The sequence below is a fragment of the Saimiri boliviensis genome, chromosome 3 (genome assembly GCF_048565385.1).
Source record: "Saimiri boliviensis isolate mSaiBol1 chromosome 3, mSaiBol1.pri, whole genome shotgun sequence".
NCBI lineage: Eukaryota > Metazoa > Chordata > Mammalia > Primates > Cebidae > Saimiri > Saimiri boliviensis.
The window spans coordinates 90,700,437-90,720,525 of NC_133451.1; the positions used below are offsets into that span (position 1 = coordinate 90,700,437).

The 20,089-nt window shown below is 35.5% G+C and overlaps 1 protein-coding gene across 10 annotated transcripts in view; it reads right to left on the reverse strand.

Annotated features, from left to right (window-relative positions):
• STPG2 (sperm tail PG-rich repeat containing 2) overlaps positions 1–20,089 on the reverse strand; it is a 671,193-nt gene that overhangs the window by 502,465 nt on the left and 148,639 nt on the right. For 9 of the 10 annotated variants that reach the window (XM_074396474.1, XM_074396472.1, XM_074396473.1 and 6 more), the window contains 3 exons: positions 17,772–17,879; positions 11,059–11,215; positions 5,800–5,960 (listed from right to left, as the gene is read on the reverse strand). In XM_074396474.1, coding sequence (XP_074252575.1) covers positions 5,800–5,960; positions 11,059–11,215; positions 17,772–17,879 — 426 coding nt within the window. The remainder of the gene's footprint in view (positions 1–5,799; positions 5,961–11,058; positions 11,216–17,771; positions 17,880–20,089) is intronic. The other variant, XM_074396475.1, reaches the window with a different exon arrangement.

Genomic DNA, 20,089 nt, shown 5'->3' on the forward strand with positions numbered 1-20,089 from the left:
AGAACTAAATGAAACTGAAACAAAACAATACAAAGGATAAATAAAACAAAAAGCAAAAAGATAAATAAAATTGACAAACCATTAGCAGGATTAACCAAGAAAAGAAGAGAGAAAATCCAAATAAGCTCAATTAGAAACAAAACAAGAGATATTACGACACTACAGAAATACAAAAAATCATTCAAGGCTACTATGAACACCTTTACACACAAAAACTAGAATACCTAGAGAAGACAGATAAATTCCTGGAAAGATATAACCAACCTAGCTTAAATCAGAAAGAATCAGATACCCTGAACAAACCAATAACAAGCAGCAATATTGAAATGGTAATAAAAAATTATCAACAAAAAAAAGTCCAGGACCAGAAGGATTCACAGCTGAATTCTACCAGACATTTGAGAAGAAATGAACCAATCCTTTTGACACGATTCCAAAAGATAAAGAGGGAAACATCTCTAAATCATTCTATAAAGCCAGTATCACCCTAATACCAAAACAAGGAAAGGATATAACAAAAAAAGAAAACTACAGATTGATATCCCTGATGAACATAGAGGCAAAAATCCTTATCAAAATACTAGAAAATTGAATCCAATAACACATCAAAAAGATAATCTAAGATAATCTACCATGATCAAGTGGGTTTCACACCAGGGATGCAGGGATGGTTTAACATACACAAGTCAATAAATGTGATACATCACATAAAATGAATTAAAAACAAAAATCACATGATTATCTCAATAGGGCAGAAAAAGCATTTGACAAAATCCAGCATCACTTTATCATTAAAACTCTCAGCAAAATCGGCATACAAGGGACATACCTCAATGTAATAAAAGCCATCTACGACAAACCACAACCGACATAATACAGAATGGGGAAAAGTTGAAAGCATTAGCTCTGAGAACTGGAACAAGACAAAGATGCCTACTCTTACCACTTTTATTCAACATAGTACTGGAAGTACTAGCCAGAGCAATCAGATAAGAGAAAGAAATAAAGGGCATGCAAATTGGTAAAGAGAAAGTAAAACTGTCACTGTTTGCTTATTATATAACTTTATACCTAGAAAACCATAAACACTCCTCCAAAAAATCTCCTAGGACTGATAAAAGACTTCAGCAAAGTTTCCAGATACAAAATTAATGTACACAAATCAGTAGCTCTCCTATACACCAACAATGAGCTGATAATCAAATCAAGAACTTAACCCCTTTACAATAGCTGCAAGAAAAATTAAATACTTAAGAATATACCTAACTAAGGAGGTGAAAGACCTCTACAAGGAAAACTGCAAAACACTGCTGAAAGAAATCACAGACAACAAAAAACAAATGGAAACACATCCCATAATCATGGATGGGTACAATCAATACTGTGAAAATTACCATACTGCCAAAAGCAATCTACAAATTCAATGCAATTCCAATAAAGTAACATCATCACTCTCAAAGAACTAAAAAGAAAAGTCCTAAAATTTATATAGAATCAAAGAAGAGCCCTCAAGCAAAAAGAACAAATCTGGAGGCAGCACATTACCTGAATTCAAACTACATTTTAAGGCCACAGTCACCAAAACAGCATGGTACTGGTATAAACATAGGCACATAGACCAATGGAACAAAATAGAGAACCCAGAAATAAACCCAAATAATTACAGTCAATTGATCTTCAACAAAGCAAACAAAAACATAAAGCAGAAAAAAAAAAAAAAAAAAAAAAAAAAACCCATTCAACAAACAGTGCCGGGATAATTGGGAAGCTACATGTAGGAGAATAAAACTGGATCCTCATCTCTCACTTTATACAAAAATCAATTCAAGATGGGTCAATGACTTAAATCTACAATATGAAACTATAAAAATTCTAGAAGATAACATCTGTAAAAAAAACCCTTCTAGACATTGGCTTAGGCAACTATTTCATGACCAAAAACCCAACATAAATGCATAACTGGGACTTAATTAAACTCAAGAGCTTTTGCAAGGCAAAGGGAACAGTCAGCAGAGTAAACAAACAACCCACAGAGTAGGAGAAAATCTTCATAATCTACACATCTAACAAAAGACTAATATCTAGAATCTACAACAAACTCAAACAAATTAGCAAAAAAACAAACAATCCCATCAAAAAGTGGGCTAAGGACATGAATATATAATTCTCAAATGAAGATACACAAATGACCAATGAACATATGAAAAAATGCTGAACTACACAACGCAATACCACTTTACTCTTGCAAGAATGGCCATAATAAAAAAAATCCAAAAATAATAGATCTTGGCATGTAGGCAGTGAACAGGGAACACTTCTACACTGCTGGTTAGAATGTAAACTAGTATAACCACTATGAAAACCAGTGTGGAGAGTCCTTTAAAAACTTAAAGTAGAATTACCATTTGATCTAGCAATCCCACTACTGGTTATCTACCCAGAGGAAAAGAAGTCATTATACAAAAAAGATACTAAGACACACATGTTTATAACAGCACAATTCACAATTGCAAAAATGTGGAACCAACCCAAATACCCATCAGCCAATGAGTGCATAAAGAAACTGTGGGAAGTGTGTGTGTACTCAACAATGGAATGTTGTGTGTGTGTGTGTATGTGTATATATGTGTGTGTGTTTGTGTGTGTGTATACATATATATGTATACATATACACACACATATATATATGCATATATATGTGCATATACACACACACACACCCAATGGAATATTGTGTGTGTGTGTATATATATATATATATACACACACACAAACATACACACACACACACACACACACACACAATGGAATACTACTCAGCCATAAAAAGAAATGAATTAATGGCATTCACAGAAACCTGGATGAGACTGAAGACAATTATTCTTAGTGAAGTAACTCAGGAATGGAAAACCAAACATCTTATGTTCACACTCATATGTGGGACTAAGCTATGAGGAAGCAAAGGCATAAGAGTGACACAATGGACTTTGAGAACTCAGGGGGAATGTGTAGAAGTGGGTGAGAGATAAAAGACTACAAATACGGTGCAGTGTATACTGCTCAGATAATGGGTGCACCAAAATCTCACAAATCCCCAATAAAGAATTTATTCATGTAACCCAACATGACCTGTTCCCCAGTAACCCATGGAAATTAAAAAAAAATTAAGTGGCAAAACAAATGAGCCAATACAGTATATAAAATAGTGTAACGCAGGCAAACACAACCATGTTGATAACCAAATTAAACATAAATCAACTGATGCTACAATTAAACAAAAGGTTTACCAGACTGATTTTTTTTAAATCAGACATGTTTAGGATCTATATTACACTCTTGATTTTAGTTTGTCAAATATTCTATAAATTAAGTCTGAGTTATACCTATAGGTAGTTTCAGATTGTCAACAAGAATAAGAAATTTACTGAGTCCATACTATGTGCCATAAGATATTCAAAGAAATTTTTGATTCACTTAGTATTTGCAGTAACACTTTTAGGTATGTACTATTATTATCTTCATTTTACTAAGCATAAAGAGTTAAAATAACTTGCAAAAGATCAGTTGCAGAGCAAAAAAGTATATTCAAGCACTCTGAGTCCAGAGATCATGCTAGTAATCACTGTGCTAGACTTCTCAATATCTACAGTGAAGAATAAATACCATAATTCTTTTTATCTAAATGTTAGGTTACTAAGAATAATGAACTGTTAGTACAGTTTAAACGAAATAGAGCAGAAATATTCTAAAAATTACTAACGTTCATGATGCATTTAAAATATACTTATATCAGCACTTAAAGTAATTAAGATAATAAATTTAATATTTTTTTTTTACCACAGTTAAAAATATATACTGGGTGCGGTGACTCACTCTGTAACACCAATGTGTCAGAAGGTTGAGGCAGGGGATCACTTGATTCCAGGAGTTCAAGATCAGCCTGGGCAATAAAGTGAGACCTTATCTCTACCAAAAAATTTTTTTAAATAGCCAGGTGTGATGGCCTGTGCCTGTGATCCTGGCCACACAGAAGGCTGAGGCAGGAGGATCACTTGAACCCAGAAGGGCAAGAGTGCAGTGAGCCATAACCACACCATTGCACTCCAGCCTGGGCAACAGAGTGAGATCCTCTTTAAATATATATATATATTTGAAACACACACACACGGAGATAGATAGATAGATATATAGATACATAGATAGGCAGACAGAGAGAGAGAGAGAGAGAGAGAGAGATGGATGGATGTATCAGACTAAATGAACAAAAGAAATTAAAGACAAATATCAAAGGTTAATGACAGAAACTCAAAAACTGTAAGTCTAGAAATCTAGAAATCTAGTAAGCTAAAAAAATGACTTTAGAGTACATGTATGTTAAACTTGTTCTCACAATTGCAATTTAATAATGAACTTGTAAATTTATAAATTAAATTGACAGAAACTAGAGAGCCGTTTTGAGGAGGCTGTCAGATGCACTACTGGGACCTGTGGGAGTAAAATATAACAAAATAAAGATATCTATAAGTTAATAATATGTGAAGAGGAAGGACTATGATGGGTCTGAAATTTTGCCCTACTTCAACTTAGTAAGTTAACCTGCCACAGTTTTACAGAAAAATGCAAAACTTCTGAGTCAGAGACAAAGAACTTTATTACTCATGGCATAACAAACAGCATGACAACAGCACATTTGCATCAGTCCTCCTCGCCCTAAAGTTCTACTGTGGACAAGGCTGACGGGGCAAAGTAAATACCTGCATACAAAGTCGGCTTTGTTATGGGAGAAAAACTGTGAGCTCCGGGAACCTGAATCTTTTATAAAGAGCACTAAGCACTCCCTCTGCTTAGGAGGGAGACATTCTATCTTGGAAGGCTGTTTCCTGAACAATCATCTGTAAAAAGGTCCAAGCAAAGGTGTGTAGAAACACAAAACACACAGAGAATTGTCTCTTAATGATTAAAAACAAAGAATTAAAATAGATGTTTACACAGAAAATAAACTTCTTTGAGCACATATACATAGAAAACAACCCTCAGAAAAATAAGTTTAAATAAATATTAAAAACCTGAGAAAAAATAATGTCTAAATTATAAGAATTAATCCCACAAATATAAATTGTATGTATAATAAAACACATAAGAATTCATGTATCTGCAACTAAGGGCAACAGATTTCAATGTAGTTATGTAACAATTTCCACCTTTAAATTGTTATACATATATTTTCTGGTTTGTTTTTCATTGTTCCTGCTGTTGTTCTCTTAAAATCATACCATACATCTTAAAACTGTAATACACAAAATTCAGTTATTACTTTCACTGAACTGAAACATGAAACCCTACAGTTTTCACCTATTGGTCCTGATAGAATTCCATATGTCACACAGAACTTTTTCCATATTAGAAAGCTTTCCATTTTAAAACCAATGTCTAGTTTATTCTCTGTAAGTCTTTTCTGCTCTGTATTAAACATCTTCACTTTTTTCAAATGTTCTTTGGGTGACATGGTTGAAACTTGTGCATGTTCACCATTCTGATCACCTTCCCGTGAACACATCCTCAGAGCATATTTTTTCAAACACTATATTTTTCATCTCTAGAAATTCAATGTGTCTTTATATTTCTGCCATTTCTTTATATTCAATATGTTCAATACTTCTCCTATTTTACTTAACATATGGAATATTGTTATAATGATTGTTTGACATCTTTTTCTATTAATTATAACATGTAAATTCAAGAGAAACCTAAGAGCTTGATATTTAACATAAAGAATATAGTTTGGTATGAATGTATTACCTGATAATCAGCAGGCCCAGGGGTAACACAAGCTTCTTTCTGAACCAAGAAGAAAGTCCGAGGAACAGAAGAACCAAATGCACATTTCTCCTGTTTCTTTGAGCAGATATTTCTAATATTGGCAATTATAGTATTGTTCAGGATATTATAAAACCCAGGACCTAAAATTATTTAAAAATACCATAAGTAAGAAAAAGCATGCTTTTATTTGCACCTTTTGAACTGAGTAATTTTTAATTAAGGGGTTTTGTTTTGGGAAAAAAATTACATATTGCTGGCATAAATGCAAAATAGCATAGTCACATTTTTAAATTTTGTTGAATTCTTACAAAGTGAACATATACTTGCTGATATAATTTGGCTGTGTCCCCACACAAATTTCATCTTGAATTGTAATTCCCACAATTCTTCTGTGTCGTGGGAGGAACCTATCGGGAGGTAATTGAATCAAGAGGAAGGAATCTTGCTGTGCTGTTCTTGTGATAGTGAATAAATGTCATGAAGGCTGATGGTCTTAAAACAAGGAGTTGTCTGCTGCCACGTCAGACATAACTTTCACCTTCTGCCATGATTGTGAGGCCTTCCCAATCATGTGGAACTATAAGACCATTAAACCTCTTTCTGTTGTAAATTGCCCAATCTTAGGTATGCCTTTATTAGTAGCATGAAAACAGACTAATATAGTAAACTGGTACCAGTAGAGCGGGGCACTGATCTACATACCCAAAAATGGGGAAGCAACTTTGGAACTGGGTAACATGCAGGGGTTGAAACAGTTTACAGGGCTCAGAAAAGACAGAAAAACGTGAGAAAGTTTGGAACTTCCTAGAGACTTGTTGAATGGCTTTGACCAAAATGTTGACAGTGATATGCACAATAAAGTCCAGGCTGGGGTGGCCTCAGATGGAGAGAAGAAACTTGTTGGGAACAGAAGCAAAAGTGACTTTTGTTATATTTTTGCAAACAGACTGGTGGCATTTTTCCCCTGCCTTAGAGATTTGTGAAACTTTGAACTTAAAAAACATGATTTATGGTATCTGGCAGAAGAAATTTCTAAGCAGCAAAGCATTCAAGAGGTGACTTGAATAGCTATTCTCATCTTTGTACTTGAAAAAACTTTCTTAAACTGAATTCTGATCCTTCTGATTATTTCAAGTTTACAACGATAAACACTACTGAGTTTAGTCATACTTCAACATAGAGGCTCAGGGCTCCAAGACCAATTGTTTCAAGATGACCAAGTCTATCTGTAAAGCATATGACTTTGTCTAGGAAGTGCTAGAATATCATTTCCACTCTATGCATTCATCAAGAAAGCACCAGGACTAGTCATGACTGAAGGGAAGAAGAGCAAAACTTAATCTCTCCATGGAATTAGTAGTACCAAGTATATTACTATAACCAAACTCAAATTTGTGGCAGTGGTTTTGGAATCAGGCAATAGGTCAGAAACTAGAGCAACTTGAAGAGTTAGAATAAAGGCCTTGAGGAGACTGTTGGTGATGACTTGAAAGACAGTGAGGAAAATGTCATTAGAGGATGGAAAAATGATAACTGATATTATGCAATGGCAGAAATTTTAGCAACACTAATGCTTGAGGTAATGAAGAAAATATATAAAGAACAGCTAGATTCTAACTAAGGAAATTTCCAGGTGGAATGTCAAAGTGCCAACAGTTCCTTTTATCCATGTGTGAGAAGGTATAGATAGAAGGAAAAGAGTTTAAACTGTTCAGTTTTCTAGAATTACCATTTGACCCAGCAATTCCATTACTGGGTATATACCCAAAGGAATATAAACTATTCTATTATAACAACACAGGCACATGTATGTTCATTGCAACACTATTCACAATAGTAAAGACATGGAATCAATTTAAATGCCAATCAGTGGTAGACTAGATAAAGGTGGTACATATATACCATGAAATACTATACAGCCATAAAAAAAGAATGAGATCATGTCTTATATAGAAACATGGATGGAGCTACAGGCCATTATCCTCAGCAAACTAAAACAGAAACATAGAGCCAAAGACCACGTTTGCACTTATAAGCGAAAACAAAAAAATGAGAACATATGGATACATAGAAAGAAACCACAGACAATGGGGCCTACCAATGGTGGAGGGTGGGAGGAGAGATAGAATCAGGAAAAAAACTAACGCGTAGTAGGATTAATATCTGGTGATGAAATAATCTAAAAGAAACCCCCATGACACAAATTTACCTATATGACAATCCTATATATGTACCCTTGAATTTAAAAGTTTATAAAATAAATAAATAAGTGAAAAGTAATACAGTGTTAACTTTTCAAGGAGAATATTTAGGAAATAAAAAGGAACTAGAATTTGCCAGATTTGAAAATAAAACTGTTTTTCATCCCCAATCTATACAGAAAATAAACATCTCTCAAAGAAATGGCCTCAAGGCAAAGATGAAAAGCAGCATTTGGCTGTAAGACGTTTTGTTTAATTTTTTAAAATATTTATGGTAACCCTTCATAAAACCTCTCAAAAAGGGGCCTTAAGAATCTTAAGGTCTTGTCACATGCACATGTATGTTTACTGCAACACTGTTGACAATAGCAGAGAACTGGAATCAACCCAAATACCCATCAGTGCTCGACTGAATAAAGAAAATGTGGCACATATATACCATGGAATACTATGTAGCCATAAAAAAGGATGAGTTCATGTCCTTTGCAAGGACATGGATGAAGCTGGAAAACATAATTCTCAGGAAACTAACACAAGAACAGAAAACCAAACACTGCATGTTCTCACTAATAAGTGGGAGTTGAACAGCAAGAACACATGGACACAGGGAGGGGAACATCACACACCTGGGCCTGTTGGGGCCTGAGGGGCAAGGGGAAGGAGAGTGTTAGGAGAAATACCTAATGTAGATGATGGGTTGATGGATGCAAACCAAACCACCACAGCACATAACAAACCTGCATGATCTGCACATGAACCCTGGAACTTAAAGTATAATAATTTTTAAAAATAGAAAAAAAATCTTAAAGTCTTGTATCCCAGGCCCTTTTCACTTAGACAATGGTGCCCTAAGAACTTAACGGTGTTAAAAACATAATAGCCTCAAAGGTAATACAAAATAGACAAGGGTGATACAAAATACATAACAGCCTCAACGGTTATAAAAAAAATTTTTTTCTAAGTAAATATAAGTGTGGCTTTTGTCTAGTGTATTTCATTATAAATTAACACGATAAGTAACTCAAAGTTTTTATAAGAATCATACCATCTTAGGATAAAAGGGACAAGGAGAATAAAAATGAAAAGAAGCTGATAGAAGCTGGCTGAGAAGTTCCAGCTGCAAACACAGTCTATTTCACGGAGAAAAAGGATGACTCAAAACAGAACTAAGAGCCCAAAGCCAGAACAAAGAAACACAGAAAATCATTCCCCCTGGAAAGCTTTACTGGATCCTCATCAAGGAAATGCTAACATGTGCCCACCTGAATTTCAGAATTGCTATGGCACTGTGACTGCTGTGGGCCTCCAGTTTTCCCTCTTCTTGAATAGGAGTGTCTAATCTGATCATCCTCTCTCTCTCTCACACTGTATGGTGGTTGAACCAACCCTCTCTTTGGTTCACAGCTCTGCTTACAGAGAATGAGTTGCATCTTAAGAACCAAGCACAAGAATCCTCATCTGCACCTATACCTAACTTAGATGACAAGATCCGGGGCTGGGAATTGTGGTTTACACTTGTAATCCCAATATTTTGAGAGCCGAGGTGGAAAGATCATTTGAGGTTAGAAGTTAAAGACCAGTCTGGGCCACGAAATGAGGACTCATCACCACAATTTTTTAATTTAATTTATTATTATTATTATTTTGAGATGGAATCTTGCTCTGTTACCAGGCTGGAATGCAGTGTTGCAATCTTGGCTCATTGCAAGCTCTGCCTCCCAGGTTAAAGCGATTCCCCTTCCTCAGGCTGCTGAGTAGCTGGGATTACAGATGTACACCACCATGCCCAGCTTTTTGTATTTTAGTAGAGACAGGGTTTCACCATGTTGGCCAGGTTGGTCTTGATCTCCTTACCTTGTGATCTGCCCGCCTAAACCTCCCAGTGTTGGCATTACAGGTGTGAGCGACCGCTCCCGGCCAAAATTTTTTTAAATAGCCAGGCATTGTAGCATGCACATGTAGTCCCAGCTACTCAGAAGGCTGAGGCAGGAGATACCTTGAGCCAGGAGTTGGAGGCTGCAGTGAACACCACTGCACTCCAGCCTGAATGACAGAAATGAATGTCTCAAAAAAAAATTTTTTTTAAAGAGGTCCTGTGCTTTGAAATTATGACATAATTACATGAAACTTTTGGGACCTTGGAAAGGAGTAGGTGCATGTATTGTAAATATTTTGTGGCCAGGAAATTGATCATTAAAGTAGATTAAAACTGGCCATCAATTCTTTGCTACTCTTCTCACTGAGGTATAAAGTTTCATGCCCTTCCCATCAATATGTGCTACTCTGAGTGACTTAATTAACTAACAGAATGCAGAAGAAATGATGTCCTGGGAGTCCTGTGTCTGGGTCATAAAAAATCTTACAACATCTGGTCAGTCTCATGGAACCCTAGGCCACCATGTTAAAAGTCAGGCTGCCCCGAGGCAGCCATGCTGGAGCTATGTACATACTTTGAATAACAGACCCATCTGAGCACTGCCTTCTAGCCATCCCACAAAATAAAGAAATATAATAGAAAAACCTGTTGTTTTAAGCCACTAAGATTGTTACACAGCAATAGAGATCCAGAACTGTATGTCAGCAATTTTAAATTTTACTTTGTTCTATATTCTTGGCTCTGAACATTAGAATATCCACTGACAATACCAGAATATGTGATTTAACATCTCTGAAATTTAAAAAAATTTAATAAAACTGAACATCATAAATTATATTACTAATAGTGACCACATAGTTGATATATTACGTGGTTTATCTGCCAAGAGAAAATCAGAAAATTTAACAAATAAAGAAAAACAATAGAAAATTACAATTAGGATGTGTAAAATGTTAAACTGAAATCTTACTGAAACTGCACATTATTTTGATTTATCTGTGTTTAATGTATAGTGAATGCTTTAAAAAAATGTTGACTTAAAATAGTACCACCAACCATAGGACAAAAAAGAAAACATACTATCTGGTATATCCATCTTGTTAAGAACATTAAGTTACTTTATAAAGCCAAAGAGAAGACATTTATAGATTAATTGCTAACCTGGCATCTCCTCTGTCCTGATGTCCTGTGTGAATCGAACAGCACTTTGACCAAATGGAATATTTTTCAGTCCTGTTTTCTTCAAGGACTTGATAGCAGTTCGAGGTTCGTTATATGTGCCAGGAGCCGGGGTTATTGATTTCATAGGTAAAAATCTCTAGTGAAGAACAGGAAAATATGCTAATAAGCAACTACAATACATTTTGATACTTCATGAGTTAAAACCTGCCTTTTGAGTAATATAACATCTGGAGTTAATTTATTTCTTAATGGAGTGAAGAAAATGTAGATGAATTAAGATATTGTACCCATCAAAACATAAAATATATAGCTTTTAACAAAATCACCTATATACTAACATAGTGATGTTTTATGTGCCTTACTAAGGCAGACAGACTTTTAGAAGGAAATAATCTAAACATGAGATTCTGATACTGTAGAGATAATTATCATACTTAAAATATTTTGCCAGTTAATATAAATTTTAAAACTATATGATCTAACAATTTATTTTATGTAATCAAATTTTATTCATTGAAAAATTTCTCAACATGTATATTCGATTAACTCAACAATATCATTAGATATCTCAAAAAAAATCTTAGATTCAGTGGTTTATCAATTCAGTTTAACTTATAAACTTATCAACATGTATATATATAAAATGTTACATATCTATAACTCTGAACTCTTACAAGATACAGTATTATATAATCTTTTTAACTTTATATTTGAAAATAATTTCAAATTTACAGAGAAAATGCATGAATAAAAATGATACAGAAAATATGTGTATAAGCTTTACCCAGATTCATCTATTATCATGTTACCTCATTTGCCTTTTTTTCTTTGCCAACTCTATCTCTGTTCTGTTTGTCCTTCTCTTCCTATCTCTCTCTTACTCTATACACATACACATACACACAAACACAAACACACACACACACACACACACACACTCACATATATTTTGAAAGTTACATATGTCATGGCTCTTTACCCATAAATACTTCAGTATGTATTTACAAAACAATGCAGATATTTTCTTACATATCCACAGTACAGTTATCAACTTCAGTAAATGTATCAATGATCTAATGCTTTCATGTAATCTAGGATTCATATTCCAAATTTGTCAGCTAATCTAACAAGGTCTCTATTGCATTTTCCCCTTCAGTACATAATCTACTTTAGAGTAAGATATTGCTTTAGTCATCACGTCTCTTTCATCTCCTTTCCACAGACTTCCTTTGTGTTTCGTGATGTTTTTTTTCTTTCTTTTTTTTTTTTTTTTTTTTTTATGAGACAGAGTTTTGCTCTTGTTGCCCAGGCTGGAGCACAGTAGCATGATCTTCGCTCACTGCAACCTCCACTTCCCAGGTTCAAGTGATTCTCCTGCCTCAGCCTCCCAAGTAGCTGGGATTACAGGCATGCACCACCACGCACAGCTAATTTTGTATCTTTAGTAGAGATGGGGTTTTGCCACATTAGCTAGGCTGGTTTCAAACTCCAGACCTCAGGTGATCCATCCTCTCCAGCCTCCCAAAGTGCTGCAATTACATGCGTAAGCCACCACACCTGGTCTGTGTTTCATGATTTTAACATCTGGGGAGAATCATCTTTTTGTATAATAGAACCTTACTTACTAGAGGTTTATCTGATATTTCCTCATAATTATATCCAGATTATGTACTTCTGGACAGACTACTAGGTAGGTGGAGCGTGGCTTTCCCAGGATATCATATCTGGAAATATGATGTCTGTCTGCTGGCCTTCACTGGTAATTTTAATTTTGATCAAATTCAACACTGCCTCAATATTTAAAGTAAGTACTTAGCTTTCTACTGTAAGCAAGTGATCTCCCTTCAATTATTTATTCCATTTTCAAGCTATCTACTTACCTATCTATAATTGATCCTTGAACAAACGGGTTTGAACAATGTGAGATCTCTTATAATTTTCTTCAGTCTCTGCCACACCTGAGATAGCAAAACCAACCCTTCCTCTTCTTCCTCCTAGTCTATTGAATGTAATGACAGGACCTTTATAGTAATTTACTTCCATTTAATAAATAGTAAATATATTTTCTCTTCCTCATGATTTTTAATAACATTTTCTTTTTTTGAGCTTACTTTATTTTAAGTATACAGTACATAACACATATACAAAATATGTGTTAGTTGACTATGTTATTGTAAGGCTTCTGGTCCACAATAGCTTATATGAATATAAGTTTGGGAGGAGTCAAAAATCATATGAAGATTTTTGAATGCATGGAGAGTTGGCATCCCTAATCTCTGCATTGTTCATGGGTCAACTGTACTTAGTTATTTATTTATTATCCATATCGACTCAAGAATACCAACATTAATGATTTATAATTCATTATTGAACCAGTGGGGGGCCTTTCCTGTTGTTTCCTATGTCCCTATTGCTGGGGTCCAGGGGTTCAGGGGAGTCCTCAGCTTCCCTGAGAGGATGTTTCTCCAGGTTCTTGGTCTATCACTCTCTCAAGAATGAGAGAGGAGACCACAATGCAGTACACTCATGAAATAAATACCAGACCCCAAAAGTGTTGCATAAAAGTGATCTATTTAGGCAGAGAGAAAAGAAGGAGAGAAAGAAAAACAGCTAGCTCTCACACTGAATGAGAGAAAGAAAAGCTGCTCTCACACTGAGTGAGAAGGGTTCCCAGAGGGAGAAAACCAGAGAAGGAAAACTCCCCTCACACTGTGTGAAAGAATCCAGAAAGATAGAATCCAGAAGAGGAAAGACAGTTTCCACAGTGAGCGGAAGGAGACCCCACAGGGAAAAACCAGGAGGAGAAAGAGAGCTCCCATTATGTGGGAGGGAATTCCAGAGAGCTGGAAATCCGGTGTGGGTAAAGGAGCAGGGGAATTTATCCTGGGAGAAATTCCCCCCTCCCCAAGTTCCTCTGGCCAATGAAAGGAGTTCCTTTAAACTTCCACTGGGGTGACTGACCCTTAGTTTCTTTCCACACTGGCAAAATTTACACATAAATCATTAAATCTCCCGGATGGAGAGAGATGGGAGGGGGGCATCTCGCTGGGAAGTTCTTGCCCTTAAAACTACGAAGACCCCTTGTGGACCCAGAAAGAGAACGCATTCTCTCACTATGATATGCTCTCATTTCGTTCAGAACTTACTTTCTGACATAAGGTATTACACTTTCCTCTTCCACCTACCCTACAATCAGTTATTTCTCTAAGGAATGCTTTTTCTTTCAGTAGTATAGAATTGGAGACAAGTTCTCGGCACTAGATGTGTCCCTTGCTACTGGGATATCTTTGCTTCTTGGTTCATTTAGCAAACAGAGCTAGGACATACACACATACACAGAGAATGAGAGAGAGAGAGAGAGAGAGAGAGAGAGACAGAGAAACACATATATACCCACATACATAACCACAGGAACATATACACATTTACATGTACACATATATATACATATACTCATACATATAAATATATATTAAAAATTGTGAGTTGACAGCCAGGCATGGTGGCTCATGCCTGTAATGCCAGCACTTTCGGAGGCTGAGGCAGGTGGATCACCTGAGATTGGTGATCACTTGTAGATAATTAACATCACTGTCTTCTGGTTTACCTTCATTGTGTTTATACAGCCAAGTAGTTATATGTATGTTTTCCTATTTTCCAATCTTTCTTATGCAAAATTAGTGGGACATGGTGGCACATGCCTATAATCTCAACTACTCGGGAGGCTGAGGTAGGAGAATCATTTGAACCCGGGAGGCAGAGGTTGTGGTGAGCTGAGATCGTGCCTTTGCACTCCAGCCTGGGCAACAAGAGCAAAACTCCATCTCAAAAAACTAAACTAAAATAATAATAAAAATCATGAGTTCATATAAAAACTTTTGATTCAAATCTATCCCACAAGGTCCTCTTTCACCTCCTCCAATCTGTATTTGTATGTACCTTCCTTAACAATGAAAACCATACCTCAGAATATCAAATTTTTTGCTCAAACTTGTGATATATCTAAGATAATTTTATAATTGCTTTACATATACCATCCCAATAAACCAACCTACTAAAAATCATTCAGAATTTGTTTCCAATTCTTTTTTTTTCTGAGACAGAGTCTCATTCCATCCCACAGACTGGACTGCAGTGGCACAATCTCGACTCGCTAGAACCTCTGCCTCCTAGGTTCAGAAGATTCTGGTGCTTCAGCTTCCTGAGTAGCTGGAATTACAAGTGCTTGCCACTATGCACAGCTAATTTTTGTATTTTTAGTAGAGACTGGCTTTTGTCATGTTGGCCATGCTTGTCTCTAACTGCTGACCTCAAGTAATTCACCCACCTCAACCTCCCAAAGTTCTGGGATTACAGGCGTGAGCCACTGCACCTGCCGTGTTTCCAATTCTTACATTCATGGCCCATTCACCCTCCAATCCCAGCCCCCATTCAAGACTGATACAGTCAGATAGTATGGTTACCTGGATTATTCCTTCTCTTTTTCCCTTCAGTGTAGTTAATGACATTCATTTAAAATAAAACTGCTTCTTTATTTACATTTGCTTTCAGTTTATTCTTTTTAACTTTTCCCATTCTTACTGATTTATTTTATTTTTTGAAGTGTAGTCAAAGAAGTGTTATTCTCTCTGTTTGCCTTCTACCCCAAGGGATGCTGTGCCACTTGGGACAGAAAGGTCTCAATTTGCAACATTTGCTGATTTACATGGTGTAAATATACCCACAGCGATGGCTAATTTCACACTACCAACATAATGTCAACCAGCCTGCAAAACTACTGGAAACTTAACAATTGGCTTTTGCAAGCCAGTACAAATAAACTGCAACATGCCAGTGCTTGCACTTTACCTCCTCACCATCACTTATAGAGAGTTAACATCATTGTTTTCTGGCTTACCTTCATTGTGTTTATATAGCCAAATAGTTATGTGTATGTTTTCTTATTTTTCCATCTTTCTTATGCAAAAAAATAGTACAACACATTCTTCTGAGTTTTGTAAAGCAGGTAAATATTAACACTACCAAAATAAAAATTTATTACCGGAAGTACCAAAAAGGACTTTCAAATTTATTTTTCTAAATACTATCTTATTATTTTAGATGCTAAGTATAATGATTATGTAATGACAATTTTCAACCATGGCTGCATATTAGAATTACTTGAGGAATTAAAATATATATATTGCTATTTAGGCCCCATTCTGAACCAACTGAATCAATATCTGAAAGTAAGAGCAAAGGGCATGTTGTCATATGGGTATCAGAATATATTTAAATTCCTCTGGTGTTTTAAATGTGTATCCAGGGTTAAAAGTCATTGTCATAAAGGAAATATTATGTATTTAAAATTAATAATTAAAGATATAAGGCAATTCAATGCATTTAGATAAAATGCCAGGCAACTCCTAAATCAATGACTAAAATAAGCATCTCAGAAATGTATCTGTCTTTATTCCTACAAACCAGAAATTTTGTGTTCTAAATATACTTTGTTAATTGCATTATTTCTTTTTCTATCATAATCACTAATATGTACCTATTCATATTCAAATAAACATTAACACTACCCCTAGCAGGTCATCCTGTTTAATTTTAACTCCTCCTTATCTTTTACTGCAGAGCCATTATTCTTTTCTCCATTATCCCCTTAAGTCAAATTGATATCATATTCTTTTCTAGTAATAAAAATATATTTTAAAATATGATTGGTTTCAAGTGATGTAAAGTTAGGGCTATAAATCAGAGTAAAAGAAATATTATAAAATCTGAGATTTTATTTGTAAAAATAGTATTTTTAAAAAATCAAGGGCAAACATACATGGACATGAATGCCCAGGTGCATGCACACATACACATACACACAGAGAAAATATACTCTTCTCCCCACATCCATCTCGTATAGTACCTTAAGTATCATTAAGTTGCTCAATGTAAAAAATCTAGTATTCATTCTTGATTCCTCCCAGACCCTCATTACAACATCATCCCATTAAAAAGTCATATTAATTTTATCTACAAATATACCTGCAATCTATCTACTTGTCTCCAAGGAGGTATCTTTTTAAGTACAATAAAATCAAAGTCATCATCTATAGCCACCTGAAGGTTAATAATCTTCCCAAGATAATCAGAGCTGTGCATACCATAGGCGGATAAATATCACAACCACTTTGGTCTGGACACTGCCACATAATAAAGGTTGCTAGTATTATAATTGTCTTACCTTACAAATATGTTAGATACCTTCGAGTCCTCTTAGTATATTCCTGGGAGTATGTGAAATGGTTACTGCAAAATATATTCTATGACTGTTGTATCACTAATGAAGGTCACAGTCAAGCCTATATAGTTTCCGTGTTAACACTCCACACATTCATTGGCAGAGTATATTTTAAAACAGACTAAAGAAGATATTTATTATAAACTGAATTGAACATTAATATATGCAAATTTGCTTAAAAGAAAATGTTTAAAAGACTTTTCTATTAAAATATTCATCTGTGTATTTCTAATTTTATTTCACTTCATTTTACCCACATGTTTTGGCAATATATTTTTCCCAGACCATGTCTACTTCCAATTTGCTTAAATATCACTCTTATTCTTATAATCTTTAAACATCATTGCATGTGTTGCTGGCTTCACACTATGCCTATTAGACTTTATATATGAAAATGGCTAAAGACCATTACCTGGGATTGAGAAAGAAAAGCAGGGGATGCATCATTTGCATTTTGTGTCATACTTTCTGTCTTCTGAAATTGACTTTTAATGTCATATTTTCCAGGCCCTGGTACTCCCTAAATCACAAAAAGAAATACATGTTCTTATTAAGATAGGTTCTATAGCACTTAAGGGAAGAGTTGGCTAAATATCTGAACCACAGCCACAGAGTTCTTAAGTGAATTCCTATATAATATTACCAAAGCACTTAATTAAAAGGCAAGCTGGAACAAACTTAAGAACAGCAAAAAAAAAAAAGAAAAAAAGAAAAAAAAGAAAAGGAAAAAAGAAAGAAAGAAAGAAAAGAAAAAATTGCCTTAGCAAACAGCCCTTGAACCTGAAAACACACTACCTGAAACTTTGCTGCCCTCTACTGTTAAAGCTCAGAAAAAATTATCCAGCTCTTCACATGATTAAATACTAAAATGAAGAAAGAAAAATGACTTCTCTAGTTCTTCTATTTAAAAGTATACATCAAATTATTTAATTACATTGATAAAGCACCTTTTATATTTAAAAAGTTGGTAGATTCAAATCTTCTGCTTCATACATACTTAAACTATTTTTCTTTGTCTGAAAGAATTACTCCTTGATTTACTAATTGATTAACTGGCTTACAAATTAGACGTATAATGAAGTTATATCATTATATCCTGTTATTGCTACCTTTATATTACTTTTGAATCCAATCATTTCTCTCCACCTCCACAACTACCACTCTGATCAAAGGCACCACCATCTCTTACCTGAACTATTGTAAAAGTCCCCTAACTGTCCCCTGCTTCCAACCTTATCCATCTTCAATCTGCTGACATAGGAGCCAGTAAAGGAGCTGTTCCACAATCTGAGTCAGATTATATCACTCCCCTTCTCAAACCTACCCAGTGGTTGCCAATCTCAGAACACAAACCAAATCCTTAATATGGTCTGAAGTACACGTGTACACACACACACACACACACACTCTCTCTCACACACACACACACACACACACACCCACACACAACCTCTCTTACCTTATCTCCTACTACTCTCTCCCTCATTCACTTTGCTACATCTCTTCCTCAAACAGATCAGGTATATATCTGCTTCAGGGCCTTTGGCAGTCTCTCTGCTTCAAATGTTCTCTGCAGCTTATTCCTTCATTATAATCTGGTCACTACCCAATGTCACCTTCTCAATGAGTCATTTCCAGACCACCTAATCTAAAATTTCATCACCACCTCTAAACAATTTATGTCCCCTTCTCTGCCTTTTTCAATCTTATCATTTATTACTATCCAAAATATGATTTTCTGCTATACTGTAAGCTCCAGAAAGACAGAATCATTTTATTTATCTGTTTTACTCACTGCCATATCTCTAGAGCAGGCATCCCCAAACTACGGCCCACGGCCGCATGCGGCCCCCCCGAGGCCATTTATCCAGCCCCCTGCCGCACTTTGGGAAGGGGCACCTCTTTCATTGGTGGTCAGTGACAGGAGCACAGTATGTGGCGGCCCTCCAACAGTCTAAGGGACAGTGAACTGGCCCCCTGTGTAAAAAGTTTGGGGACGCCTGCTCTAGAGTATAGAAGAGCATCTGGAATACAGTAGGTTTCGGTTAATATTTGCAAGAAGAATGGATGGATGAATGAATTGAATCCTACATTTTCACTGACTACATTATGAATTTGATGATGGGTTCCTACTGAAAATAATGTGGCTCCAAATAAGTGTATTAGTCAATTCTAAGTATTATTTTTTGTTATTGTTTTTTGCTTTTTGAGATGAGGTCTCACTCTGTTACCCAGGCTAGAGTGCAGTGGCGTGATCCCACCTCACTGCAACCTCTGCCTCCCGTGCTCAAGCAATCCTCCCACCCCAGCCTCCTGAGTAGCTGGAACCATAGGCATGCACCACCAGGCCTGGCTAATTTTTGTATTTTTGGTAGAGATTGGTTTTGCCATGTTGGTCTTCGGTTCCCCTCAGATCACTTGAACTGAGCTCAAGCAATTCACCTGCCTTGGTCTCCCAAAGTTCTGGGATTACAGGCATGAGCCACTGTGCCTGGCCAGCCATTTCTAATTATAATAAAATATGTAAATCCTATGTATTTTTTTAAACCTGGTAATAGTTTGAAAAAAAAATAGTAGAAACTAAATATTTACAAGAAACTAATACAGAAGTATCTTTTATTTTAAATAGATTAAATTATAAAATATTATGCAAAAGTGCATGTCACCTTGGCTCAAATGAGCAGATTTACACCATCATTTGCTGGCTGGCAGAAAAGATGCACTTCAGCA